The sequence below is a fragment of the Oncorhynchus keta genome, chromosome 19 (assembly GCF_023373465.1).
Source record: "Oncorhynchus keta strain PuntledgeMale-10-30-2019 chromosome 19, Oket_V2, whole genome shotgun sequence".
In the NCBI taxonomy this organism is placed as follows: Eukaryota; Metazoa; Chordata; class Actinopteri; order Salmoniformes; family Salmonidae; genus Oncorhynchus; species Oncorhynchus keta.
The window spans coordinates 28,801,391-28,829,062 of NC_068439.1; the positions used below are offsets into that span (position 1 = coordinate 28,801,391).

At 43.3% G+C, this 27,672-nt stretch overlaps 1 protein-coding gene across 13 annotated transcripts in view; it reads left to right on the forward strand.

Annotated features, from left to right (window-relative positions):
* Window positions 1–27,421, forward strand: part of LOC118397665 (receptor-type tyrosine-protein phosphatase U-like) — a 315,780-nt gene extending 288,359 nt beyond the window's left edge. For 7 of the 13 annotated variants that reach the window (XM_052470163.1, XM_052470150.1, XM_052470153.1 and 4 more), the window contains 10 exons: window positions 1,517–1,614; window positions 1,933–2,049; window positions 2,317–2,471; window positions 2,739–2,874; window positions 14,127–14,276; window positions 15,791–16,126; window positions 19,110–19,235; window positions 21,835–21,992; window positions 25,127–25,262; window positions 25,487–27,421. In XM_052470163.1, coding sequence (XP_052326123.1) covers window positions 1,517–1,614; window positions 1,933–2,049; window positions 2,317–2,471; window positions 2,739–2,874; window positions 14,127–14,276; window positions 15,791–16,126; window positions 19,110–19,235; window positions 21,835–21,992; window positions 25,127–25,262; window positions 25,487–25,567 — 1,493 coding nt within the window. In that variant the 3' untranslated portion in view covers window positions 25,568–27,421. The remainder of the gene's footprint in view (window positions 1–1,516; window positions 1,615–1,932; window positions 2,050–2,316; window positions 2,472–2,738; window positions 2,875–14,126; window positions 14,277–15,790; window positions 16,127–19,109; window positions 19,236–21,834; window positions 21,993–25,126; window positions 25,263–25,486) is intronic. The other 6 variants (XM_052470152.1, XM_052470156.1, XM_052470158.1 and 3 more) reach the window with 1 other exon arrangement.
* The last annotated feature ends 251 nt before the right edge of the window (window positions 27,422–27,672 follow it).

A 27,672-nucleotide genomic window follows, 5' to 3' on the forward strand; every position in this document is an offset into this window, starting at 1 on the left:
CCCGCTATTATTTAACACAGACTGAGTACATGCAACTTATTATGCGATTTGTCATGCACATTTTTACTCCTGAACATATTTAGGCTTGCCATAACAAAGGGGTTGAATACTTATTGACTCAAGACATTCCAGCTTTAACATTTTTTATCATTTCAAAATGTTGCTACAAACAAAATTTGACTTTGACGTTATAGGTTATTTTGTGTCGATCAGTGACACACAATCTCAATTGAATCCATTTTAAATTCAGTCTGCAACACAAAAATACTTTCTGAAGGCACTGTATGTATATACTGTATGTATAGGTGTGTGTGTAGGCAGGTGCCTGGAGCGAAACTGGTGTCCAAGGGTGAGGTGGAGGGGGTAGTGGAGGAGTGTTGCTCTGAAGCCCTGTGTCCACACAGCAACATTACGCTGAGCATACAGATGTGCCCTGGGAGGATGCACCGTTATCTATCACTTCTCTGACAGCCCGGGCCCTCTGGCCCTCAGTGAGGAGTGCTGCTGGAAATGATACAACATGTCGTCATATTAATAATACAGTAGACACTACGTGGGGGCTAGGTGCTAGGCATCTCAAGTAGGATCCACTGTGGAGGCTTCATGTTAAGGCAAACTGTGAAAAACACTGCGGAAACAACAACCGCCTTGGTTGTATTTGATCATATGGCTTATTTATAAGAGACAAAGCGAAGGAGAGAGGGGGGTGGAACAACGAGGGAAACAAAGTGAATGCAAAATAGCTATGATAACTGAACATGAGTGATCAAGAATGACCTTCTCCTTGACAACGGTCTTATCTATGCTAACTACAGCACCATAGTAGGCCCCTGGAAACAGATTGAATGAATGCATTGTGCGTGCAGAGATAACCAAGGTTGGAATGAATGAGTGTTTTCATCATCAAAAGCCATGATACACCCTAACATTAGCTCTCACCACAAATAATATGTAATTTATGAACGTAAAATTATCAGATACCCACCAGAGAGGTATGATATACTGTATGGATGGGGTATGTTTATCATTAAACCATGGTATTTGTTCACCCTTACATTATCTATCATAGAGGCATGTGATATGATCAAGCTCACCGTATAATGCAATCAATTGGAACTGCCAATGCGTGCCGAGGAGCTGAGATTTGTGTCGCTCCTCGCCGGAGACAGAAGACAGTGACGGCGCTTGTTGTTTGCACAACAGCTGTGGATTTGTGAGCGTATTGAAATTACATTCTACCAGCAGACGCTAGGAGAGCAGAGAGAGGAAAGAGAGGAGAGGAGAGCCATGGTTCATAAAATGACACACTGTTACTTTCGTCTCTGGCATGGTTTCTACCAGCCCGACCCTGATGGTTATCCCTGCTATTTCTACTGATTTATGATCCCATTTCTCCTCCCTATATCCCTTCCTTTTATGCTCCTACTCCACCTCTTTCTGTCTTTCCTCCTGTCTTCCACCGCCTCCCCTTTCTCTCCTTGTCCTCTCCTTGTCCTCCTCCTCTCTTCCCCCTCAGGTCCCAAGCAGGAGATGATCTACGACTTCTGGAGGATGGTGTGGCAGGAGAACTGCTTCAGTATTGTCATGATCACTAAACTGGTCGAAGTGGGCAGGGTAGGATTATCTTTCTGTGCCTTTGCGGGTTTACTCTTTGCATAGGACAATATAAGGACAATATAAGAACTACCAGCGGAATGATCTAGCTTTATAATAAGTCTACAACACAGTGGGCAAAACTGGTTGAAATGACAACCAGATTACAACCATTAAGTCTTCCACCTTTTCTAGATGTAAACAAGAAATATAAATGATTGTCATAGGCTACTGTATTGTATTGATTGTTCTCTTGAACATTGGTTTAGAGTTAAGCCAGCTAAATCTGTAACTGGCTGTTGACCCTGATTAAAGTCCAAATGTTCTGTGTGTGTTCAGATGAAGTGCTGTAAGTACTGGCCCGAGGACAGTGAACTCTATGGAGACATCAAGATCACACTGCTGAAAACGGAAACACTGGCCGAGTACACCGTCCGCACCTTTGCTATGGAGCGGGTGAGCGAATAATCGATGTCCTTCTATCTAACAAGTAAAACATTGTTTGGATATGTATTGGCCCCTGGGATCACATCCAATTTGAGTGTTTTGTTTAATCTTTGTTCACACAGCCTTTATAGAGGCATTGATATCTTAACAAATAATGAATCATTTTAATATGCACATTTGAATAGAGATGTCTAAATACATGTCCTACTGTGCCAACTGTAGGTGTCTGTTTGCTGATAATGATTTTCATTGGACCTTCTGTATTTGCCTCTCCAGAGGGGCTACCCAGCCAAACATGAGGTGTGTCAGTTCCACTTCACCTCCTGGCCAGAGCATGGTGTTCCCTACCACGCCACAGGCCTGCTGGCCTTCCTACGCCGGGTCAAGGCTTCCACACCCCCCGACGCTGGGCCCGTGGTTGTCCACTGCAGGTAACAAAACCATCTTACATCACATCCTGTCTCTGAGTGATGCAGTGTGGCTCTTTATTTTATACTTATCGTTTTTGGTGTAGCTTAGCCTATAGATGGTCTCTCGCTCCTGAGCTTATACCCTCACCTCTTTGACCTTGTTTACCTCTAACCCCTGACATCTCTGTGTGTTAGTACGTGAGCATGCAGCACAGTCTGCAGCACGTCATGCTGGATATGACCTCTAACCTCCAACTCCTAACCCCTGACCTCTCTCCTCCGTGTCAGTATGGGAGCAGGCAGAACAGGCTGCTACATCGTACTGGACGTCATGCTGGATATGGCAGAGTGTGAGGGAGTGGTGGACATCTACAACTGTGTCAAGACCCTCTGCTCCAGACGCATCAACATGATACAGACAGAGGTAAGAATATACTCTGTATATCAGGGATGCCCAAACCTTCTCCTGCAGGCTTTCCCTCCAACCCTAATCTAACACACATTATCTGATGACCATGATCAGTTTCAGGTATGTTAGCACAGGGTTGGAGCATAACCATGCATAAACATTATCTCCCAAGGAGGTGGGTTGACCTCCCCCGCAGTATATGGTATACTATATAGAGGACCTCGCACTTACATCTGATAACATTGATGTTGAATGTCTTTTCATAGAAATGTCCTCCTGTTCATTTATTTATGGTAAAAAAGTGGTAAATGAATGCATCTATCGGCCGCCCAATTCTGACGTTGGTAATTTAATTGATATCCTTGCATCGACCTTGAAATAATCATTTATTTTCAAAAATGTATTTCACCTTTATTTAACCAGGTTGGCTAGTTGAGAACAAGTTCTCATTTACAACTGCGACCTGGCCAAGTTAAAGCAAAGCAGCGCAACACAAACACCACACAGAGTTACACATGGAATAAACAAACATACAGTCAATAACACAATAGAGAAAAAAGTCTATATACAGTGTGTGCAAATGAGGTAAGATTAGGGAGGTTATGCAATAAATAGGCCGTAGTGGCGAAATAATGACAATTTAGCAATTAAACACTGGAGTGATAGATGTGCAGAAGATGAATGTGCAGTAGAGATACTGGGGTGCAAAGGAGCAAAAACATAAATAACAGTATGGGGATGAGGGAGTTGGATGGGCTATTTACAGATGGGCTATGTACAGGTGCAGGGATCTGTGAGCTGCTCTGACAGCTGGTGCTTAAAGTTAGTGAGGGAGATATGGGTCTCCAGCTTCAGTGATTTTTGGAGTTCTTTCCAGTCATTTGCAGCAGAGAACTGAATATCTTGGAGTTTTAATTGATGACGGCCTCTCTTTTAAATTGCATATTCAACAACTTACAAAACAATTGAAGCTGAAATTGGGATTTTATTTTAGGAATAAGGCCTGTTTTTCTTTTGAAGCCAGAAGGAGGCTAGTGTCAGCTACATGTATGCCTTTACTAGACTATGGGGATATTTTATATATGAATGCTTCCGCTCAGTGTTTGAGATCAATTGACACTCTTTACCATGGCACTTTGAGATCTATTTTAAACTGCAAAACTGCACTTTGTATACCAGGGTTGGCTGGCCTTCTCTAGTCACTCATAGGCTCAGTCACTGGTATACTTTTATTTACCAAGCCATTTTGGGTTTACTACCTTTTTATTTGTGCATTTTTATTGTTCAGAAATTTGGTGGGAACTCTCTTCGTTTGCTGGACTTTATCCTGCTAACTGTTCCGAATGTCCGATCTGAATTTGGTAAAAGGGCTTTCATGTACTCTGCGCCATCGTCTTGGACCACCTTACAAAATACTTTTAAACTGGAAGAACTTGTCCCAATTGGTGTTTTTAAATCACTGATGAAGGATTTTGAGGCTGATTCCCTGACCTGTCAATGTTTTTAATTTGCTGTTTTATACTCTTGTGAATTCAATGGTTTTTACTAGATTACTTGTAGTTTTTCATGTTGTCTGTAATTTTTTTGTGATGACTTGGTGCTGCCTATCTTGGCCAGGGTGCTCTTGAAAAATAGATTTGAATCTCGATGAGCCCTTCCTGGTTAAATAAAGGTTTAAAAAAATCAGCTTTAAATCATACCAAAGGCTAGCTTTTTCAAACAGAAACTTGCATTCTGCAGCACAAACTCCAAAAAGTTCTGGGACACTGTAAAGTCCATGGAGAATAAGAGCACGTTCTCCCAGCAGCCCACTGCACCGAGGCTAAAAAACACTGTCAGCACCGATAAATCCACAATAATTGAGAATTTCAATAATAATTTTTCTACAGCTGGCCATGCTTTCCACCTGGCCACTGGTCAACAGGCCTAAGCCTCCCCATTTCTCCTTCATCCAAATCCAGATAGCTGATGTTCTGAAAGAGCTGCAAAATCTGGACCCCTACAACTCAGCAGAGCTATACAACCTGGACCCTCTCTTTCTAGAATTATCAGCCGAAATTGTTGCAACCCTTATTACTAGCCTGTTCAACCTCTCTTCCGTATCGTGTGAGATCCCCAAAGATTGGAAAGCTGCCACGGTCATCCCCCTCTTCAAAGGGGGATACACTCTAGACCCAAACTGCTACAGACCTATATCTATCCTACCCTGATTTTCTAAGGTCTTCGAAAGCCAAGTTAACAAACAGATCACCGACCATTTCATATCCCACCTTACCTTCTCCGCTATGCAATCTGGTTTCCGAGCTGGTCATGGGTGCAACTCAGCCACGCTTAAGGTCCTAAACGATATCATAACCGCCTCGCCTGGTTCACCAACTACTTCTCAGACAGAGTTCAGTGTGTCACATCGGAGTGCCTGTTATCCGGACCTCTGGCAGTCTTTATGGGGGTGCCACAGGGTTCAATTCTCAGGCCGACTCTTTTCTCTGTATACATCAATGATGTCGCTCTTGCTGCTGATGATTCTCTGATCCACCTCTACGCAGACGACACCATTCTGTATACTTCTGGCCCCTCTTTGGACACTGTGTTAACTAACCTCCAGACGAGCTTCAATGCCATACAACTCTCTGCACAATTGGTGGCTGACTAAATACTTTTTTGCCCCACTGTACACTGATTTATAAGGCCATATTGGGTAAAATGCCATTTTATCTCTGTTCTTTTTTAGTCAGGTCAGTAAATAAATATCAATTATGGTCCCATTCTGATTTGCTTCTAACAGAACCAACAATTAGAACAGGTCATGGTAGAAATAATTTTAGTTGCTTAGCACCGTGGTCCTGGAATTCTCTCCTGAACATTTTAAAATGTGATGATCTAGTTTCGTTGATGGAGTTTAAACACTTGATCGATGTATATATCATAGAAGAGTGTAATTGTTCCCAGGCCAGCTGTTTTTAGACAAGATGTTTGTGTTTTTTTAAATGTAAAATGTTTGTTGTACTGTATGTGTGTTTATAGTTTTGTTTAATGTTGTGTTAGTGTATGTAAGTTGTTTTGTCTGAAACATTCTTCCCCCTGCTGCTATTGGACCAGGTCTCTCTTGGAAAAGAGATGTTATCTCAATGAGATAAAACCTGTATAGGTAAAATAAAAAAAATAAAAAATAAAATCGGTTCCTAACTTCCCTGAAAAGTTGCATATCGTGGGGGCTATTTGATGCTGATACCGTACGCCACAGGATGTTTTTTTTCTTGTCAAGGTCAGTCAGGTCTGGAGAGAACCACGGGCTATATCTGTTCCTGGCTCATTTTTTTTTAATGGGGCATGTTTATTTAAGATTGTGAGGAAAGCACTTTTGAAGAATAACCAGGCATTTTCTACCGACAGAATGAGGTATAATAATGAAGATAAAATGTGTTTTCTTTTGGGTGATTACAACATAAACATGTTTAAAAGTGGGAAGCACTAACTGAAATGACTTTTTGAATAGTTTATACGGCAGCTATCTGTATTCCCTCGTCTATAAGCCCACCAGAGAGACCAGTTCATCTGTATTCCCTTGTCTATAAACCCACCAGAGAGACCAGTTCATCTGTATTCCCTCGTCTATAAGAGAGACCAGTTCATCTGTATTCCCTTGTCTAGAGAGTTCATCCAGTTCATCTCTGTATTCCCTTGTCTATAAACCCACCAGAGAGACCAGTTCATCTGTATTCCCTCGTCTATAAGCCCACCAGAGAGACCAGTTCATCTGTATTCCCTTGTCTATAAACCCACCAGAGAGACCAGTTCATCTGTATTCCCTCGTCTATAAGCCCACCAGAGAGACCAGTTCATCTGTATTCCCTCGTCTATAAGCCCACCAGAGAGACCAGTTCATCTGTATTCCCTCGTCTATAAGCCCACCAGAGAGACCAGTTCATCTGTATTCCCTCGTCTATAAGCCCACCAGAGAGACCAGTTCATCTGTATTCCCTTGTCTATAAACCAGAGAGACCAGTTCCTGTAGAGAGACCAGTTCATCTGTATTCCCTCGTCTATAAGCCCACCAGAGAGACCAGTTCATCTGTATTCCCTTGTCTATAGCCCACCAGAGAGACCAGTTCATCTGTATTCCCTGTATTTCATCTGTATTCCCTCGTCTATAAGCCCACCAGAGAGACCAGTTCATCTGTATTCCCTCGTCTATAAGCCCACCAGAGAGTTCATCTGTATTCAGTTCATCTGTATTCCCTCGTCTATAAGCCCACCAGAGAGACCAGTTCATCTGTATTCCCTCGTCTATAAGCCCACCAGAGAGACCAGTTCATCTGTATTCCCTCGTCTATAAGCCCACCAGAGAGACCAGTTCATCTGTATTCCCTCGTCTATAAGCCCACCAGAGAGACCAGTTCATCTGTATTCCCTCGTCTATAAGCCCACCAGAGAGACCAGTTCATCTGTATTCCCTCGTCTATAAGCCCACCAGAGAGACCAGTTCATCTGTATTCCCTCGTCTATAAGCCCACCAGAGAGACCAGTTCATCTGTATTCCCTCGTCTATAAGCCCACCAGAGAGACCAGTTCATCTGACACTCTTATTGATCATATTTGTACAAATTCTGTGAATAATGTGGCTAATACAGGTAGGTATACTTTATAATGACCTCTCTGACCATTTTCCAATTTTCCACTTCTCTTTAGGAGCTGGAAATGAACAGATGGGTATGATTAGCAGCATTAAGGGTGGAATATTTAACAAAAGTAATTGTGAGCACTTTAAGATGTTGTTTGATGATATTTCAAGCCGATGTGGAGTCTGCTTACCAGACTTTTCTCACATCTTTCAATTCTGTATTTCACCACTGCTTTCCCTTAGTTAAATCATGTAAGAGAGCTGGTTTCCAACCGGTCTCACAAAAATAACTAGTTGTATAAATAGTGTCTCACAAAGCCCTTTCTCCTGAATTCTGCACATTAGAAAAAGTATAAGAGAACATTTACTCACCTTTGTCTATCAAATTCCAAGAATCCTTAAATAATATATAGTCAACGTGGAAAATCATCTATCAACTGTTGAATAGGAAAAAGGCATCTACAACTATTCCTTCTCAATGTATTGTTGGAAATAAGACCTATAGTGAACCTGATGTTATTTCGTGTGAAATGAATAACTTTTTGTGAACGTGAGTTCCTCTGTCAAAGAAAATAGAGAAAACTGAAGGAAATCCCTTGGATTACATTAAGGGACATTTCCCTTCTCTGCTTCAGTTTGATCTTCCTGATGTGATGGAGCTAATTGGTAACTTATAGATATCAGCAGTAGGTCATGATGAGTTTGGAGCCTGGAATCAGTGTCTTCCTCGATTACAGAGCCTCCAACATATATATTTACCAAATCAATGCAAACTGGTATTATTCCTAAAGATTTGAAAATGTCCAAAGTTATTCCAGATAGTTTAGAAACTATCACGCAACATCTGTACTACCATGTTTTTCAAAAATCCTAGAAAAATTGGTGTTTAAGAGAATGTTGAAACATTTAAATCAGCACTGTATTCTACATGAGAACAAATATACATTTCGTAAAAACAACTCCACAGATATGGATAGCTCTTTTGCAACTTGTAGATGAAGTCTTTGCAGCCCTGAACAACAATGAATACGCTCTTGTCATCTTTTTAGATTTATCGAAAGCATTTGACAGGGTTTATCAGGAAATATGACTTTCTAAATTGCATTATTACAGTTTTCATGATTATACATATAAACTCAGCAAAAAAAAGAAACGGCCCTTTATCAGGACCCTGTCATTCAAAGACAATTCGTAAAATTCCAAATAACTTCACAGATCTTCATTGTAAAGGGTTAAAACACTGGTTCCCATGCTTATTAAATGAACCATAAACAATTAATGAACATGCACCTGTGGAACGGTCGTTAAGACACTAACAGCTTACAGACGGTAGGCAATTAAGGTCACAGTTATGAAAACTTAGGAGACTAAAGAGGCCTTTCTACTGATTCTGGAAAAACACCAAAAGAAAGATGCCCAGGGTCCCTGCTCATCTGCGTGAACGTGCCTTATGCATGCTGCAAGGAGGCATGCAGATGTGGCCAGGGCAATTCATTTCAATGTCTGTACTGTGAGACGCCTAAGACAACACTACAGGGAGACAGGAAGGACAGCTGATTGTCCTCGCAGTGGCAGACCACGTGTAATAACACCTGCACAGGATCGGTACATCCGAACATCACAACTGCGGGACAGGTACAGTATGGCAACAACTGCCTGAGTTACACCAGGAACGCACAATCCCTCCATCAGTGCTAAAACTGTCCGCAATAGGCTGAGAGAAGCTGGACTGAGGGCTTGTAGGCCTGTTGTAAGGCAGGTCCTTACCAGACATCACCGGCAACAATGTTGCCTATGGGCACAAACCAACCGACGCTGGACCAGACAGGACTAGCAAAAAGGGCTCTTCTGACGAGTTGCGGTTCGGTCTCACCAGGGGTGATGGTTGGATTTGCGTTTATCGTTGAAGGAATGAGCGTTACACCGAGGCCTGTACTCTGGAGCAGGATCGATTTGGAGGTGGAGGGTCCGTTATGGTCTAGGGCGGTGTGTCACACCATCATCTGACTGAGCTTGTAGTCATTACAGGCAATCTCAACACTGTGTGTTACAGAGAAGACATCCTCCTCCCTCATGTGGTACCCTTCCTGCAGGCTCATCCTGACATGACCCTCCAGCATGACAATGCCACCAGCCATACTGCTCGTTCTGTGCGTGATTTCAGGAATGTCAAGACAGGAATGTCAGTGTTTTGCCATGGCCAGCGAAGAGCCCGGATCTCAATCCCATTGAGCACGTCTGGGACCTGTTGGATCGGAGGGTGAGGGTTAGGGCCAATCCCCCCCAGAAATGTCTGGGAACTTGCAGGTGCCTTGGTGGAAGAGTGGGGTAACATCTCACAGAAAGAACTGCCAAATCTGGTGCAGTCCATGAGGAGGAGATGCACTGCAGTACTTAATGCAGCTGGTGGCCACACCAGATACTGACTGTTACTTTTGATTTTTATCCCCCCTTTGTTCTGGATCACATTATTCAATTTCTGTTAGTCACATGTCTGTGGAACTTGTTCAGTTTATGTCTCAGTTGTTGAATCTTATGTTCATACAAATATTTACACATGTTCAGTTTGCTGAAAATAAACACAGTTGACAGTGAGAGGATGTTTCTTTGTTTAATTGGTTATATAGTTATGATTATGGTAGAGAACAATGTATTTATGCAGACAGCTGTGCATCTACCAGGGCCAAGATATCCTGTGGTGTGTCACAGGATTTGATAATTCGACCTTTGTTATTCCTAATCTATAACAATGGCCTTGCTGCTGTGTCTTCTACCTTCCCCTTCTGTTTACAAATGATCAAAATCAAACTTTATTGTATTCACTAGTAATAACTAGTAATAAGAAATATTGTTTTAAAAAAAAGCCAGAATCCCAGATGGTGGGAATGAAATTGAACAAGTCACAGCCACTAGATTCCTCAGAGTTCGAATTGATGAAAAGTTATCCTGGAAAGATCATATTAAACTTGCCTGTAGCAAAGTGATGACATCTGTTGGTATCATCAGAAAAATGTGTGGTTTGGTTCATCAGGCTTGCTTCCTAACTGAAATCAAATCAAACTTTATCACACGCACCGCATACAACAAGTATAGACTTTACCGTTAAATGCTTACTTACAGGCCCTTAACCAACAGTGAAGTTCAAGAAGAAGAAAATATTTACCAAGTAGACTAAAATAAAAAGTAAAACACAATAAGAATAACAATAATGAGGGTATATACAGGGGCACCGGTACCGAGTTAGAGTGCGGGGTTACAGGCTAGTTGAGGTAATCTGTACATGGAGGTCGGGGCGAAGTGACTATGCATAGGTAACAAACAAACAAACAAACAGCGAACAGCAGTTTCCAAAAGGGAGGGGGTGGCAATGTAAATTGTCCGGTGGAGATGTTCTGAATTGTTCAGCAGTCATGGCTTGGGGGTAGAAGCTATTGAGGAGCCTTTTGGTCCGCTCCAGGACCGCTCCGGTACCACTTGCCGTGCGGTATCAGAGAAAACAGTCTATAAATTGGGTGAATGGAGTCTCCGACAATTTTATGGGCTTTCCTCTGACACGCCTATTATGTAGGTCCTGGATGGCAGGAAGCTTCGCCCCAGTGATGTACTGGGCCGTTCGCACTACCCTCTGTAGCGCCTTATGGTCAAATGCCGAGCAGTTGCATGATACTCTCGATGGTGCAGCTGTATAATCTTTTGAGGATCTGGGGACCCATGCCAAATCTTTTCAGTCTCTTGAGGGGCAAAAGGTGTTGTCGTGCCCTCTGTCGTGCCCTCTTCTGTCTTGGTATGTTTGGACCATGATAGTTCGTTGGTGATGTGGACACCAAGGAACTTGAAGCTCTCGACCCGCTCCACTACAGCCTTGTCGATGTCAATGGGGGCCTGTTTGGCCCGCCTTTTCCTGTAGTCCACGATCAGCTCCTTAGTCTTGCTCACATTGGGGGAGAGGTTGTTGTCCTGGCACCACACTGCCAGTTCTCTGACCTCTTCCCTATAGGCCGTCTCATCGTTGTCGGTGATCAGGCCTACCACTGTTGTGTCATCATCAAACTTAATGATGGTGTTGGAGTTGTGTTTGACCACGCACTTGTGGGTGAACAGGGTATACAGGAGTATGGGTTTCCCTTTGTACTCCGTAATAGTTTTCAAGCCCTGCCACATCCGACGAGTGTCAGAGTCGGTGTAGTAGGATTCAATCTTAATCCTGTATTGACGCTTTGCTTTTTTGATGGTTCATCCATCTGAGGGCATAGCAGGATTTTATGATTTCTTATAAACTTCCGGATTAGTCTTCCGTACCATGAAAGCGGGAGCTTGAGCTTTAAGCTCGATGCGGATGTTGCCTGTAATCCATGGTTTCTGGTTGGGGATATGTACATACAGTCACTGTGGGGACGACGTCATCGATGCACTTATTGATGAAGCCAATGACAGATGTGGTAAACTCCTCAATGCCATTGGATGAATCCCGGAACACATTCCAGTCTGTGCTAGCAAAACAGTCCTGTAGCGTAGCATCCGCATCATCTGACCACTTCCGTATTGAGCGAGTCAATGGTTCTTCCTGTTTTAGTTTTTGCTTGTATGCAGCAATCAGGAGAATATAATTATGGTCAGATTTGCCAAATGGAGGGCGGGGGAGAGCTTTGTATGCATCTCTGTGTGTGGAGTGAAGGTGGTCTAGGATTTCTTCCCCCCTGGTTGCACATGTGACATGCTGGTAAAAATTTGGTAAAACTGATTTAAGTTTGCCTGCATTAAAGTCCCTGGCCACTATGTGAGCCGCCTCTGGGTGAGCATTTTCTTCTTTGCTTATGGCCTTATGGGGTTGGTTGTGTTTCGGAAGACGCATGACTCTCGACCTTCGTCTCTCCCGAGCCCGTATGGGAGTTGTAGCGATGAGACAAGATATTAACTACAAAAAAAACAATTGGATACTACGGAATTGCGGCGAAAAAAGGAGGTAAAAAAATACAAAATAAAATAAGTTACACAAAATGCAAAAAAAATAACAAAATAGCACAATTGCTTGGGAGAATGTAAAACACCAGCCATGTTCTTCTGCACCATCTTTGCAATATACTATAGTTCTATACTATAGTTCTATACTATAGTTCTATATGCTATAATATACCAAACTCTATACTATTGTATAATTTACCATTATATAATTTACTCTAATATTGTCTGTGCCAGTACATATGCCTCCTACCTACAGAAATGACTCATCGTACAAAAAACATTTGCAAGACCTCTTCACCTCTTCTATTTACCTGGCTCCATCCAGGCTGTGATTGGGAGTCCCATAGGGCATTGCACAATTGGCCCAGCGCCGTCCGGGTTTGGCCTGGGTAAGCCGTCGTAAATAAGACTTTGTTCTTAACTGACTTGCCTAGTTAAAAACATGTGAAATTAAAATAAATTAAAATAAAATCTACATTTGTTTAAGAAACTCAATACCTTGTCTATTTGCGACATTAATGTATGCCAATTATGCACTTTATATCTATAAATGCTCATACCTCCCAGAAAGTTTACCTGAACCCCCACTGCCGCACCTCACATAGTCAATTCTCTATCAGATATAGAGGTACCATACGCTGGACTTCTTATCTTCACATTGCCAAAACATCATCATCCATCAATAACTTCAAGCGAAGACTGGGGGTCAGTCTGATGAACCAACCTACTCGGTAATCTCCTCCATAGCCAAACTCTCACACACTCACATGCACACCTGCACACATGCAGACACACATTTAAACACATTTATTTTTTGTGATTACTGATCAATTTATTTCTGTTCTAACAATCCTTTTTTTTTTTTTTTTTTACTGATATATTGTATTTCGTTTTTTTGTGGTGTGGTTTTCATATAAGCCCTTGGGCTTCCAACCATACCTGCACACAATGTTATTTTTATTTGTGTATATCTGTATTGTCTTTCAGTTGTTTTCTTTGTTTCAAATCAATGATACAATAAAAATGTAATGTTGTTATATCAACTAGGAAATATCAGGGATCAACCGAGGTAGATTATGATGTAGACTCCCTTTCCATGCCTGCTGAATGTGTCTGTACTGTTGTTTTGTCTTCAAATCTTACTGATGTTGCCGTTTTCAAACCTCACTTTGAAACCTGTTTACCAGTCTAATACGGCTATAATTAGATTCAATCGAGAAAGACTCTTTTTGGATGTGATGATCAAATAAAATATGCATCCTCATTAATGCTTTTTCAATTCAGGTCACTGATATTCTTTGTACTCCAAGATGTCAAAACAAATGTACCAGCTAATTGCATTGAATAGACTAATATTTAGGCTATATAGCATGGGATGGGCATTTGGGATTTTGGCTCTTTTGATGTATGTTCTAACACCCTCTCCTTTTCCATTTTTTAGATTGTTAACGATTAGCAAAACAACGTTTGTGTGTGGGCATAGCGATGTGATGAATGTTGACATTTCTAACAATTAGTCGACATTAACAACAGTAATCAAAGCCCAATGTTACACCCCCCCAAACCGCTAGCAATTATGGTTCTATTATCAAAACAAGATAAGAGGCGTTTCTTGTTAGTTTCTCAATCTCACTGTCTTGTCTCTACCTTCCTCCCCCCATCCCCCCCTTCCTCCCTCTCTCAGGAGCAGTATGTGTTCATCCATGATGCCATTCTGGAGGCCTGTCTGTGTGGGGAGACAGCTATACCAGTTATTGAGTTTGCTCTGACCTATAAGGAGATGCTGAGGGTTGACTCACAGAGCAACACCTCCCAGCTACGAGAGGAGTTCCAGGTTAGACTAGTAGGACGTTTTGTTTTAGCAACCAGAAACTATCTGACTAGATAACAACTGAGTTTGGACTTCTTTCCCATTACGTCTTGATGTCCTCGATATGTTTTGTAAAGAAAATGGTTGAAGTTGATGTTTATTCTAACACATTTCACATAATAATGATGTTATTCTCTTACTGGTACTAGTATTACTGGTGCAAACTTAGATCCACTAACTCTCACCGAAACACTAGTCATGGCACAGTACAGTACCATGGCCTTAGCTGTATTCATTGTCTATTGCAGCAGTCTGAGATTGTAAATGGCATATTTCTGTATATTACAGTAATTCCTATTTCTGTATGAGATTACTTTAGTTCATCTGACTAGATGGATCGTCCTCCTTTTCCATTTTATTGACACAAATCATTAGTGACCTTTACCATGCATAATTACAGCTACTTATCTCTTTCAGACCAGGCTATTGAATACATTCATGATGGTTATTATAGTCCAATGAAATATCCTCACTGAAATCAGACATTTACAATGCCTCCCAAATGGCACACTATTCCCTGTACAATGCACTAGTTTTGACCAGAGTCCTATTGCCCCTGGTCAAAAGTAGTACACTAAATAGGGAATAGGGTGACATTTAATTTCAGATTATAATTTAAACTAGTACTGTATCTGCAAGATGTAATCCTGATGCAATGTAAATTAGTAAGAATTATAATGCACCATTCATATAGTCAAACTTAATAGGGAGTTATTAAGTAACACAATACACAGCAAGCTTAAAATTCAGTTTAATTTCCCCTCGAATTTCAATTCCCAAAGCCTCATAATGTGCTTATTTATAATGCATGTGGTTTGCGATTAAACGTGTTTTTATCTTTTAAGCCCCTTCATAGTTTTTGACTGATGCTAAATGTGTTTGAAAGTTTTAGCCAGATGATGATTAGACATTTTGTCTGTCTCTCTCTCTCTCTCTTTCCCTCTCTCACTCTCTCTCTTACTCTCTCTCTCTCTCTCTCTCTTACTCTCTCTCTCTCTCTCTCTCTCTCTCTCTCTCTCTCTCTCTCTCTCTCTCTCTCTCTCTCTCTCTCTCTCTCTCTCTCTCTCTCTCTCTCTCTCTCTCTCTCTCTCTCTCTCTCTCTCTCTCTCTCTCTCTCTCTCTCTCTCTCTCTCTCTCTCTCTCTCTCTCTCTCTCTCTCTCTCTCTCTCTCTCTCTCTCTCTCTCTCTCTCTCTCTCTCTCTCTCTCTCTCTCTCTCTCTCTCTTTCCCTCTCTCTCTCTCTCTCTCTCTCTCTCTCCGTTTGTTACTGTATCTGTCTGTCTCTCGCTCTCACTCTGCCTCTCTCTCCATTTGTTACTGTATCTGTCTGTCTCTCGCTCTGCCTCTCTCTCCGTTTGTTACTGTCTCTCTCTGTTTATCACTGTCTCCCTGTCTCTGTCTGTCTCCATCATCCTATTCTACCTTGTCTGTGCTCCTTCATCTCACCTTCTCTCTCCATCCCTTCCTCCCTCTCGCCAGACTTTGAACTCTGTGACCCCTCACCTGGACGTGGAGGAGTGCAGCGTGTCCCTGCTGCCGAGGAACCGTGAGAAGAACCGTAGCATGGACGTCCTGCCTCCCGACCGCGCCCTGGCCTTCCTGGTTACCACCGAGGGCGTTGCCGAGGGGAACAGCTACATCAACGCTGCTCTCACCGACAGCTTTCACCGACCCGCCGCCTTCGTGGTAACGCCACACCCGTTACCGGGAACCACGGCAGACTTCTGGAGGCTGGTCTATGACTATGGATGTACCTCAGTGGTGATGCTCAACCAGATCAACCAGTCCAACTCTGCCTGGGTGAGAAGAGGGGAGGTGAGGGGCTGAGGATGGAGGAAGGAAGGGGGGAGGGAATTGATGATACTGACTGACTGACTGACTGACTGACTGACTGACTGACTGACTGAGCCCTGTGGCTATCCGGTACCGGTGAAATCGCTCATACTCATACTTGATGGGTCAAAGATGTACTCTGACCAATCCCATGTCATAGCTATCTAAAGCTGATTGCACTAACTGTAAGTCGCTCTGGATAAGAATGTCCTCTAAATGACTAAAATTTAAAAGTAATAGCAACCTGATTTATAGCCTTTGTGTAGATTAATTAATAGGATGATACATTTTTAGCCTGCTTGTCAGGGCATTACCACATCCATATCATTCTGTTCTCACCCCGTCTCTCCCTCATCTAGCACGTCACCTGTGTGTTTACTCATGTGTGGGTTTGTCTGTGGCCTTCTTATCTTTCACTTGTCACTGTGTCATGGTGCTGGGTTGGCTAACGTTTACACCATTGCTCTCATTTATAGCTAACTGTCTCTCTCTTGTCTACTCTCACTCCTTCTGTCATTCCCTCTCGCTCTTTCTCCTCAACTCTCTCTCCTTATGTCATTCCCTCTCGCTCTTTCTCCTCAACTCTCTCTCCTTCTGTCATTCCCTCTCGCTCTTTCTCCTCAACTCTCACTCCTTCTGTCATTCCCTCTCGCTCTTTCTCCTCAACTCTCTCTCCTTCTGTCATTCCCTCTCGCTCTTTCTCCTCAACTCTCTCTCCTTCTGTCATTCCCTCTCGCTCTTTCTCCTCAACTCTCTCTCCTTCTGTCATTCCCTCTCGCTCTTTCTCCTCAACTCTCTCCTTCTGTCATTCCCTCTCGCTCTTTCTCCTCAACTCTCTCTCCTTCTGTCATTCCCTCTCGCTCTTTCTCCTCAACTCTCTCTCCTTCTGTCATTCCCTCTCGCTCTTTCTCCTCAACTCTCTCTCCTTCTGTCATTCCCTCTCGCTCTTTCTCCTCAACTCTCTCTCCTTCTGTCATTCCCTCTCGCTCTTTCTCCTCAACTCTCTCTCCTTCTGTCATTCCCTCTCTTTCTCTTTCTCCTTCTGTCATTCCCTCTCGCTCTTTCTCCTCACTCTCTCTCCTTCTGTCATTCCCTCTCGCTCTTTCTCCTCAACTCTCTCTCCTTCTGTCATTCCCTCTCGCTCTTTCTCCTCAACTCTCTCTCCTTCTGTCATTCCCTCTCGCTCTTTCTCCTCAACTCTCTCTCCTTCTGTCATTCCCTCTCGCTCTTTCTCCTCAACTCTCTCTCCTTCTGTCATTCCCTCTCGCTCTTTCTCCTCAACTCTCTCTCCTTCTGTCATTCCCTCTCGCTCTTTCTCCTCAACTCTCTCTCCTTCTGTCATTCCCTCTCGCTCTTTCTCCTCAACTCTCTCTCCTTCTGTCACTCCCTCTCGCTATTTCTCCACAACTCTCTCTCCTTCACTGACCCTTTCTCTCCTCTCTTTCTTTCTCCTTACTCTTCTCTTCTCTTGTTCTCCCTCCCGGTATCGTCTCTATCCTGCTATCCTTCTCTGCCATGTCTTAATTGCTCTCTTCCCCCCCACCCCCCCCATCTCCTCTGTCTTCTTTCTTTCTCATCCACCGCTCCCTCCTTCCCTTTCTCTCTCTACCAGTAGATTAACAGTGTACCCCAGTCATTTGTGCTACCTGTCTCTGTGTATAAATATTCATCTCTCCCTTTGCCCCTGTCACCTCGTTAATACCTCTCTGTCAACGTGACAGGACATTATCGCTACCTTGTTCCTCCCCTGGGCCTTCTGCCGCCCCCCTACCTTCCCTCCCCCTTCCTGTCACATCTAACACTGTTAGCATGTTAACACTATACTCCCCCGTGTTTCCCTCCCTCCCTCCTTCCCTTCCTGCTCCCTTCTCTGTCCCCCTCGCTGCCACAGCTATCACTGTTAGCAATTTAACACTACACTCCCCAGTGTCTCCATCCCTCCGTTCCTCCCTTTTCGGCTGATGAGACTCTTTGAAGCAGCTGCGACCTATTGACTAAAGACCTTGGCCCAGTCTGTGTGCTCTGTGCACCAATCCCTGATTGACTCCATGTGTATCTCTACCAGGCACTGCCGAGTTTTCCCCCCCTGACCACACTGCATTCATTTATAATGGGCTAATGTTAATGATTTACAATGATGAATTATTCAAAAGATGTGAAACTATGTGTGCGTGTGTGTGTGTGTGTGGGGGGGGGGGGTTGATTGTTATGGGATTGATTGTACTCAGTGATGGTGTTTTCTGCTCATGCAATTAACAATGCTGCTATGGGTTGGATAATTGTGGATCTGGCTAAATGTCTGTCTTGTCGATCCTCAGGTGTCTTGTTATTGACTTCAGCCGTCCTGCTCTGTGACACAATGATTTGATTTCACTCCTCCACCTCCATAGTCCGCTGATCACCTGTTATCTTCCTTCTTTCTCTTCCTATTTTTTCTCTCTCTCCTCTCTCTCTTCTCTCTCTCTCTTCTCTCTCTCTCTCTTCTCTCTCTCTCTCTTCTCTCTCTCTCTCTTCTCTCTCTCTCTTCCTCTCTGTCTCTTCCTCTCTGTCTCTGTCTCTGTCTCTGTCTCTGTCTCTGTCTCTGTCTCTCTGTCTCTGTCTCTGTCTCTCTGTCTCCTGTCTCTCTGTCTCTCTGTCTCTCTTCTCTCTCTCTCTCTTCTCTCTCTGTCTCTGTCTCTGTCTCTGTCTCTGTCTCTCTCTCTCTCTCTCTCTCTTCTCTCTCTCTCTCTTCTCTCTCTGTCTCTGTCTCTGTCTCTGTCTCTGTCTCTGTCTCTGTCTCTCTGTCTCTCTGTCTCGGTCTCTCTGTCTCTGTCTCTCTGTCTCTCTGTCTCGGTCTCTCTGTCTCTCTGTCTCTCTGTCTCTCTGTCTCTCTGTCTCTGTCTCTCTCTCTGTCTCTGTCTCTGTCTCTGTCTCTCTCTCTGTCTCTGTCTCTGTCTCTGTCTCTGTCTCTGTCTCTCTCTCTCAGCCGTGTCTCCAGTACTGGCCAGAGCCTGGGCTGCAGCAGTTTGGACCAATGACAGTGGAGCTTCTGTCCATGATGGCTGATGATGACGTCATAATCCGTCTGTTCCGGGTTCAGAACATCATGCGGGTAGGTCGTGGTCAATGATAGACTGGCTGTCAAAGTCCCTTTTTGCGCTCTGATAAGTTAATAGACTACAGTTGAAAATCAACCTGCTGACTCACACAGAAAGTCTGACAGTTCAGTCATATCGCTTTAATATTGTGAAGTTCTTTAAAAATATTTTTCCATAGTCTCTTGATGCGTATTTAGTAGAGAGCCTAATGGCCCCTTTTATCCTTTCATAGTCTGTCTACTGAACATGGGACATGAGGCATGCATTAGTCACTGTACACTTTACAATTACTGTCAATGACCTAAAATGTCTTTTTGACAGTGTAATGATGAAATTATCAAATTATCAGCCTTTTCAATGCCTGTGAAATCATTGTAGACGTGGCGTTGTGGTATTTTCTTTTGGTATGTGTGCGTGTGTGTGTCTATGACTGTGTGTGCTGTATTACTGTAGCTGTGTGCCTCTCTCCTAGCCGTTGACGCCGGGTTGTCTTCGTGATTGTGACTAGCTTAGTTTCCCAGCGTTAATCAGACAGGCACTTCCCAACACCTCCCTTTGACCTACAGTAACATCCATCTTTCAACACCAGGTGCTCGTCAAGCAGCCTCTAGAAAAACAACCCCTCTTGTCAGCTAGTCTCCCTGTCTCTGTTTCCCTAGCTCCCCCTTCTCACTCCCTGCCAGCTAGTCTCCCTGCCTCTGTTTCCTTACCTCCTTTCTCACCCCCTGTCAGCTAGCCTCCCTGCCTCTGTCTCCCTACCTCCTTTCTCACCCCCTGTCAGCTAGCCTCCCTGCCTCTGTTTCCCTACCTCCTTTCTCACCCCCTGTCAGCTAGTCTCCCTGCCTCTGTTTCCCTACCTCCTTTCTCACCCCCTGTCAGCTAGCCTCCCTGCCTCTGTTTCCCTACCTCCTTTCTCACCCCCTGTCAGCTATTCTCCCTGCCTCTGTCTCCCTACCTCCCCCTCCTCACACCCTGTCAGCTATTCTCCCTGCCTCTGTTTCCCTACCTCCTTTCTCACCCCCTGTCAGCTAGTCTCCCTGCCTCTGTTTCCCTACCTCCCTTCTCACCCCCTGTCAGCTAGCCTCCCTGCCTCTGTTTCCCTACCTCCTTTCTCACCCCCTGTCAGCTAGCCTCCCTGCCTCTGTTTCCCTACCTCCCCCTCCTCACCCCCTGTCAGCTAGCCTCCCTGCCTCTGTTTCCCTACCTCCTTTCTCACCCCCTGTCAGCTATTCTCCCTGCCTCTGTCTCCCTACCTCCCCCCTCTCACACCCTGTCAGCTAGCCTCCCTGCCTTTCAGATATTAGCGTCCCTAGTCCCTCTCCTTGCCTCTTCTTAGAGCCTCCCCCTGCTTCACCCTCATGTCATTCCGCTGTCACCTCTGTCAGAGCCCTGTCCCCCTCAGTGTCACCCCCAGTCTCCCCCACGGATGGGGGAGGAGGGGGAGCAGCTGTCAAACGAACCCCACTGCCTTTTCACAGCATCCCACTGATCTTACCAATCAGAACTGTCCAGCAACAGGAACAGGGAGGGAGGATGATGCACAATTTCCCAGCAATGTATTCTATATCACAGTAGAAAAAAACATTTAAGGGTGGCAGGTAGCCTCGCGGTTAGAGCGTTGGACCAGTAACAGATCGGGTGAATAATCTGTTGATGTGCACTTAACCCAAATTGCTCCAGGGTTGCTGTTGATAATGACTGACCCTGACCGTTATCCCACTCTAAGAGGGCCTCTCAGGGAGTTGGAATATGCAAAAAATACATTAACAATTCACAAATGCGTGTTAACGTAGGACAAGTCAATGACTTTCTATAAGTGTGGAGAAAGCCATCGATCACGTGCCACCATGTATTCCTATGTGAAGACTCAATAGTGCATTGAAGCCAAATGAAGTCAGTTAAGATGCTCCCCATGGAGACATAACATGAGCAGTTTGAGCTACTGCATGAAGGGATGTTGCAGGCTAGCTCAGTGCTACCCCCTGTCATTGAGTATCTCAAGTTGAAAGCCAACCGGGGTATTGCAGGCTGCCAATACCCTCTTCTGTGTGCGATTTTAAAATAATTGGTTCAAGGAAATACATCAGGTGTATTAGAAGCAATGATTGGTACCATGATTGTATTCCAAACATGTTTTTATTTACACAAAGCTTGATCACAAAGATTGCCATTTTTCCATTCACTATAATGGGGATCCTGTTTTCTGCAAACAATGCCTGCAGTACCATGGTCTGAAATTCTGGTTTGAAATGTGAAATTCTGTGGCTTCATTGAGAGGGGGCAGTCGTTCTTCCCTGGGACAAATATAAGCACCCACCAAATTATGATTATTATTATTATAAACACTAGACGACTACACTACTATACCAGAGACTGGAGTGATATGAGCCTTGGCCCCCAAGGGAGATGGTGGCAGGTCTTTGCCATTTCTACCAGTGTCCTTCTGGGTTAGAGGTGTCCAGTCTAGGATGCTATACATGTCTGAAAGGTGTGGATAGTGTGCTGTGATGTGTTGTGTGTGTTCCTATCAAGCGCTTGACAAGTCTGTTATTTGGGATCGAGCACAACATTATCACTGTCCTCCCTTTCTCTCTTTGCCCCCCGCTCATCCAGCTCCAGGAAGGTCAGCTGGTGGTTCGTCATTTCCAGTTCCTGCGCTGGTCTCCATACCGTGACGTGCCAGACTCTAAGAAGGCTTTCCTCAGCCTCCTGGCCCAGGTCCACAACTGGCAGAGGGAGTGTGGAGAGGGACGTACCATCGTCCACTGTCTGTGAGTTACCACTGTCCACCATTTTACTCATAAAACCTATATCATTCCGTAGGGAAGTTGTGTTTGCAAATAGGATACACAGAAACGATTCAAATGATCTGTGCACTGCGATTGATTTCAGCGAGCGTGATCTACGCAAACGTTGAGAATTTTCGTTTAAGAAGTTTAAAGCTGTGCGTTAGTTGGATTATTTCTCGGGCCATACTGACACTATACAAACCATTTTTTCCATCACATTAAAGGTGTCATTGGCTCTTGGTGACTCCTGTTGTGAGCGTACTGTTCCGAAAGCAGGTGACAGTCATCTTTTGGGACAGGTTACAGTTTTTCCTCAATCGCTTACAATTTTTTTGGGGGGGAACAAAGTTGTTGATTTTAAAAACAGAGTTCACAAGACACAGAATCTCAAACACAGAGTGGCCTTTTGCAAAATAGTAAATGCTTTTTCAAAATGTAGATGCCTTCTCAAAACATAAATACAGAAAAACTAAATTACACTGCCAGAATAGATTCATCAAAAGAACATGGTTGGCTGAAAAAAGATTCATGCAACCATACCAAGCAGACAAAACAGAAAACTCCCAGTAGATCAGTACATTTTCTTTGCCGTCACGAGATCATGATGATCAAAAATGGAAGTAACTATCCAAAGGTGCAGAATTATGGGCAATTACTCTGCTTTTATGCATATTTCACCAAACAATTTCCTACACATCAAATCAAAAATGATTTGTGATATATTGAATGAATTGAATTAAAATAAGCACATTGTATGCAGGATCCATGCATAGGTATCACCACAATCCAATTCCATGTATTCAATACAAAGGCTGGTTTGAACATTGTTTTGTACACCTTCCATTGGTCACAGAAACACGATCCACAATAGTAATAAAGAAAGGTGAATACAATGGAGGAACACAACTGATATTAATGTATAGGCCTCAATCCACACCAGAGCAAAGCTTTGTTATGGAAGGTCACAATGTCGAAGATGATGACTTAGGAGTAGTGAGGCGTTACAAAGTAACGTGTTACAGTAATAACTTTTTGCTGTAACGAGTAATATAACAGAGTTACTGTTCTAATTTGCAGAATAATAGCACAGTTACTGATCAAAGAAATAGATTGTTGCTTTTATTTGTGATTATTTCCTCTCTGTTGGCGGAATATAACAACATCTACCTGCCCCAGATTCTAATTTGTCCTCTCACTAAATTCCCGTTTACGCACGCAGTCACACCTACTAAATGCTTTAGTAAGGGATATGAAAAATGGCAGAAGCTTCGAAAGCATTGACTTTCTCAACGTGGGAAGTACCATTACTTTGATTTGGTAGGACGAAATGGTAAGAATTCAATTGTACATTGTAAACTATGCCCAGACGACAAACATCTTTCTACTGCTAGAAACATGACTTCTGATCTCTTGAAGCACCTGCAAAGGCAACACGCCAACACAAAACGTTTAGCGAAAGACCCGCAAGACCTGACCATGGCTGCTGATGGTGGCTGTAGACCTACCTCATTCAAACAACCAAGGCTTGATTTGAATAGTTCAGGAGGACCAGGGAGAGCTGAAGAAGCTTGTAGCTGGGTATGTATTAGAGGAAAGGCTGCCCTTATCCACGGTACAATCCCCCTATTTCAGACGGATACTTAGCAAAATACAGATGACAGTTGACATTGTGTGAGGACGCTCAGCGTTTTGCGGTGTAACACAAAAGTATTATAAGGAATAGTGTAACTCATTACTTTCCTCAGAGAGTAACAAGTAAAGTCATTTGTTATTATTGAAAGAAGTAAAAGGTAATATATAACTTTTTTTGAGTAACTACCACATCACTGCGAATTACTTAGAAGTAACCCAACTTCATTCTCTGTATCTCTGCATGTCCTCAATAATGTCAATAATTATAGCAATTAGACAGTCCCCATGCCTAGATATTTCCATATATTGTACATGGTATGACACTGATGTGGTGGTTTAGAATTTTGATCGGTGGTATTTACTGATTGCCGGAAGCACACACACATAACAATGTTATTTTTTATGAACAGAACACTCAACAGTGAATTTTGTATTCCCTGATGACATTTGTAGTTAAAGTTTTGCAAAAGGTGGTCTAAGATATGCAAGTCATGTACAAAGGCATGTAAATGATCAGAAGTCCTGTAAATATATTTGATCATTGCTGTTCTCCTAGATACGATTCCACACAGGTCCAAAAATTGCTTGTATGCAATTGAGAAAAAACTGTAATCTGAGGTCACACCTTGCTTCAGTAGATTGTGTTATCGTGTTGGTTCCGATCCCACTTGATACTTTAACAACTATCAAAATGACATGTTTTTCAACGGTTACTTTCTACTCTTTAACGCACTGAGCCGGTGTGTAGTTTTAAATGTGGCAGGATAAAACGTCAACCCCCAAGTGTTCACTACTACACTCCTCCTATTTACCAGAACACTTTTCATAATTACTATAAAAGGGATCCGCTCTAGGCTCTAGTTCCCCAGCCTCTTCTACACTTCAGCAACACTACATATCTCTATCCATCCTGGATTGGTCTCTGGGGTTGACATGCTAACACTGCGTCCCAAATGGCACCCTACGCCCTATATAGTTCACTATTTTTGGCCAGCCTTATGGGCCCTGGTCAAAAGTAGTGGACTACCATAGGGAATAGGGTGCAATTTGAGACTCACTCCTGGATTAGATTTACTTCCTTGTTTCTGGATTTAATGAGAAACATTCCTCGGATGCTCGTCTTCAAAGTTCTTCGTGTTGCTGTTTTTCTGATAGCCTCCTTGATCTGAGTCTCAGACTGAGCTGTGACATTTCACTTTACGGCTTCAGCCTCCGTATCTTCCCTGCATGCTAGAGACGTGACTCATATTGATGTCTGTGTCTGACTGTCTCTCTGTTTGTGTCAATGTCTGTGTTTGGGGCATGTGTCCGTGTCTGTGTGTCTGTCTGTCCTAGTTTCTGCACCATATACCCTGGTTTCGCAACCTAACTTATTATGACACATGTCGCAACACAGGCTACTCTCTCAGTGGTCACAAAGTGTATACAGAAGGATTCATAAGCACTGAACCACGCGTCTTTGTTTCTCCCTGTGTATGCAACAGAAACGGTGGAGGTCGGAGCGGTACATTCTGTGCTTGTACCATGCTGCTAGAGATGATCCGTCATCACAGCGTGGTGGATGTCTTCTACGCTGCCAAGACGCTACGCAACTCCAAACCCAACATGGTGGAGACCATGGTAAGTAATAGCCTTGATTTAACCAGGAAATACCTTTTTTAGAAACTCTTTTGGTAGGGGGACCTAATATGGTAGAAAGGAGCATGCATGTTTTAAGGCTCAATTCAGGCAAACTTGCAGTGGTTTACAATATTTACACACTCAAATACAGAACGCTGATTGATTGAGTTCAAGCTTTAATGTATTGCAAAGTAGAGGAATGTTGACACCTGTGTTGTTTTCAGGAGCAGTACCGGTTCTGCTATGACCTGGCCTTGGAGTACCTGGACGCCTTGGACTGCCTGAGTGAGATAGAAGTGAGATAACACTGATCCCAGATCAGCTCAGGCTCAGGGGAGATGGAGTGGAGTCCTGGGCCTAGCCTGGATCTCAGCCTGGGTCCACATCACCTGGGCCTCCCAGCCTGGTCCTAGCCTGAGTTTACAGCCTGGGCCTGAGTCTGGGTCCACACTGCTCTGCTTCTCTCTCTACACTTCTACATCTAGTACTGTATTTTCAGACCTGCTCGACCCCAGAAGGAGTGTAGGGATAGAGGCCTGGGCCTCACCACTCCGTCTTGGGTCTCCCCTTGGGTCTACAGCCTTGGTCTAGCCTGGTTTCTGCTCTGTTCCGCTTCCTTCTCTTCTCCTCTCCCAGGTCTGGGTGATTCAATGTATTTGCTGCCATAACTGACCTGGGCAAAAGAAAACAATGAGAGCGAAGGAGAGGGAGACAGAGAGAGATGATGGGACATGCTCCTACCTTCTACCTGTTATATACTGTACTGTTGTCCTTTCCCTTGCATTTGTATCCCTCTGTAAGTTACTATTTGTTCTGTGCCACATACTATCTGCCAATCCCATGGAAGAGGACAAGGAAATGGGCAGGATCATTCTCTTCTCATTGGACGTTTTTCTGGTCACTTGATCACTGGTGGTATACTCAAAGGTCTCTGCAACTCCCTGCCTTATTTTACTATATCAATGACAACAACAATTACTACAACAAAAAATACAAAGTAGAAGCCGAAGTCTAACAACAAGACAATGACATCACATTCAACTGCCTGCAAATAAAACATGTCAACTATTGGGTGATCTTGTGTGTTTGTTTTGTAATACGTGCAATGATCTTGTATATTATGCAATGATCTACTGTTGGTGAACATCCGATGTTGTTACTGTACACTGGTGTTTTCTCTGGTGAGGCTGGAATGGCAGAGAATACGTTTACAAAGAGAATGGCACTGAATTTATGTTGGGTGCGTCTATCCTACGGTCATATTGTACAGAAAGGTTCCTATCTTGTTCATTATTTATTGTTTGTGTAAATAGATTGTTTTCCAGATGTTTATCGATGTTTGTCGTATTAACTCTGTGCCAATCCATTATCTTTGTGTTTATGAACAACATGGTCTCATTAGAATATGTCAAAATAGTGACGTTTAACCATTGTAGTTATATGCCACCCAGTTTGACATATTACTTTTATGTCACGTCTGGTGACATATTACTTTTATGTTACTTTTGGTGGCATATTACTCCATAATGTAATGAGATATGTCTATAAATGACATTGGAGTTATACAGTACTGTATGTCACCCAATTTGACGTATTACTTATTATGTCATTTCTGGTGACTTATAGCTTTATATTTGTAATGAGTTATGTCTGCTATAAATGAGGACCACTTGAGAACCTGCATGCCAGTCAGTCGTTAGTGTTTCCATTGCAGTTTGTGACCCAGTCTGCTTCGGGGGACCGCCCCCACTGCTACCAGAGACTGGGGTTGCAAAATTCCCATAGCTTTCCCAAAATTCCCAGGTTTTCCTGAAATTCCCAGTTGGTGCATTGCCTGACTAACGAACCGAAAAGCAAAGAGGGAATCCTCTAACTGGGAAAACTCAACCTGGGAATCTTACAACTGGGATTTTAGGAAAGCCTGGAACGTTTGGGGAAGTTATCCAATTTTGCAACCCTACACAAGAACCCCTATATTCAGAGAGATCAATGTAAAAAAAAAGAACATGATGTGTCTCTAGTTGTGGGAACAAAGGTGATCAGTTTGCCGAAACTAGTTCCTTTTTAAATTTGTATTTATTCATTCAATGTGTTTTATTTTCTAAAGAGTGTATAAATGAAAATAAATAAACTATTACGATGTTACTAATATCATATGATTCATGCATTCATGCATGTTTTTATTTTGAGACACTTTTTGCGACACTTTTTGCGACACGTGATTTTAGTCACACCCTTTCATGCACTTCCATTAGCTTTGAATATCACTTTCCTGCAGGAAGCATCTTATAAGTATTTATGAGAGTGAATGTGATGACATTTGACACACACACACACACACACACGCACACACAATTACAATGTTAAACAAGAACCCCAGTATTTTTTGTTGACCTGTAGTTAAATTTTT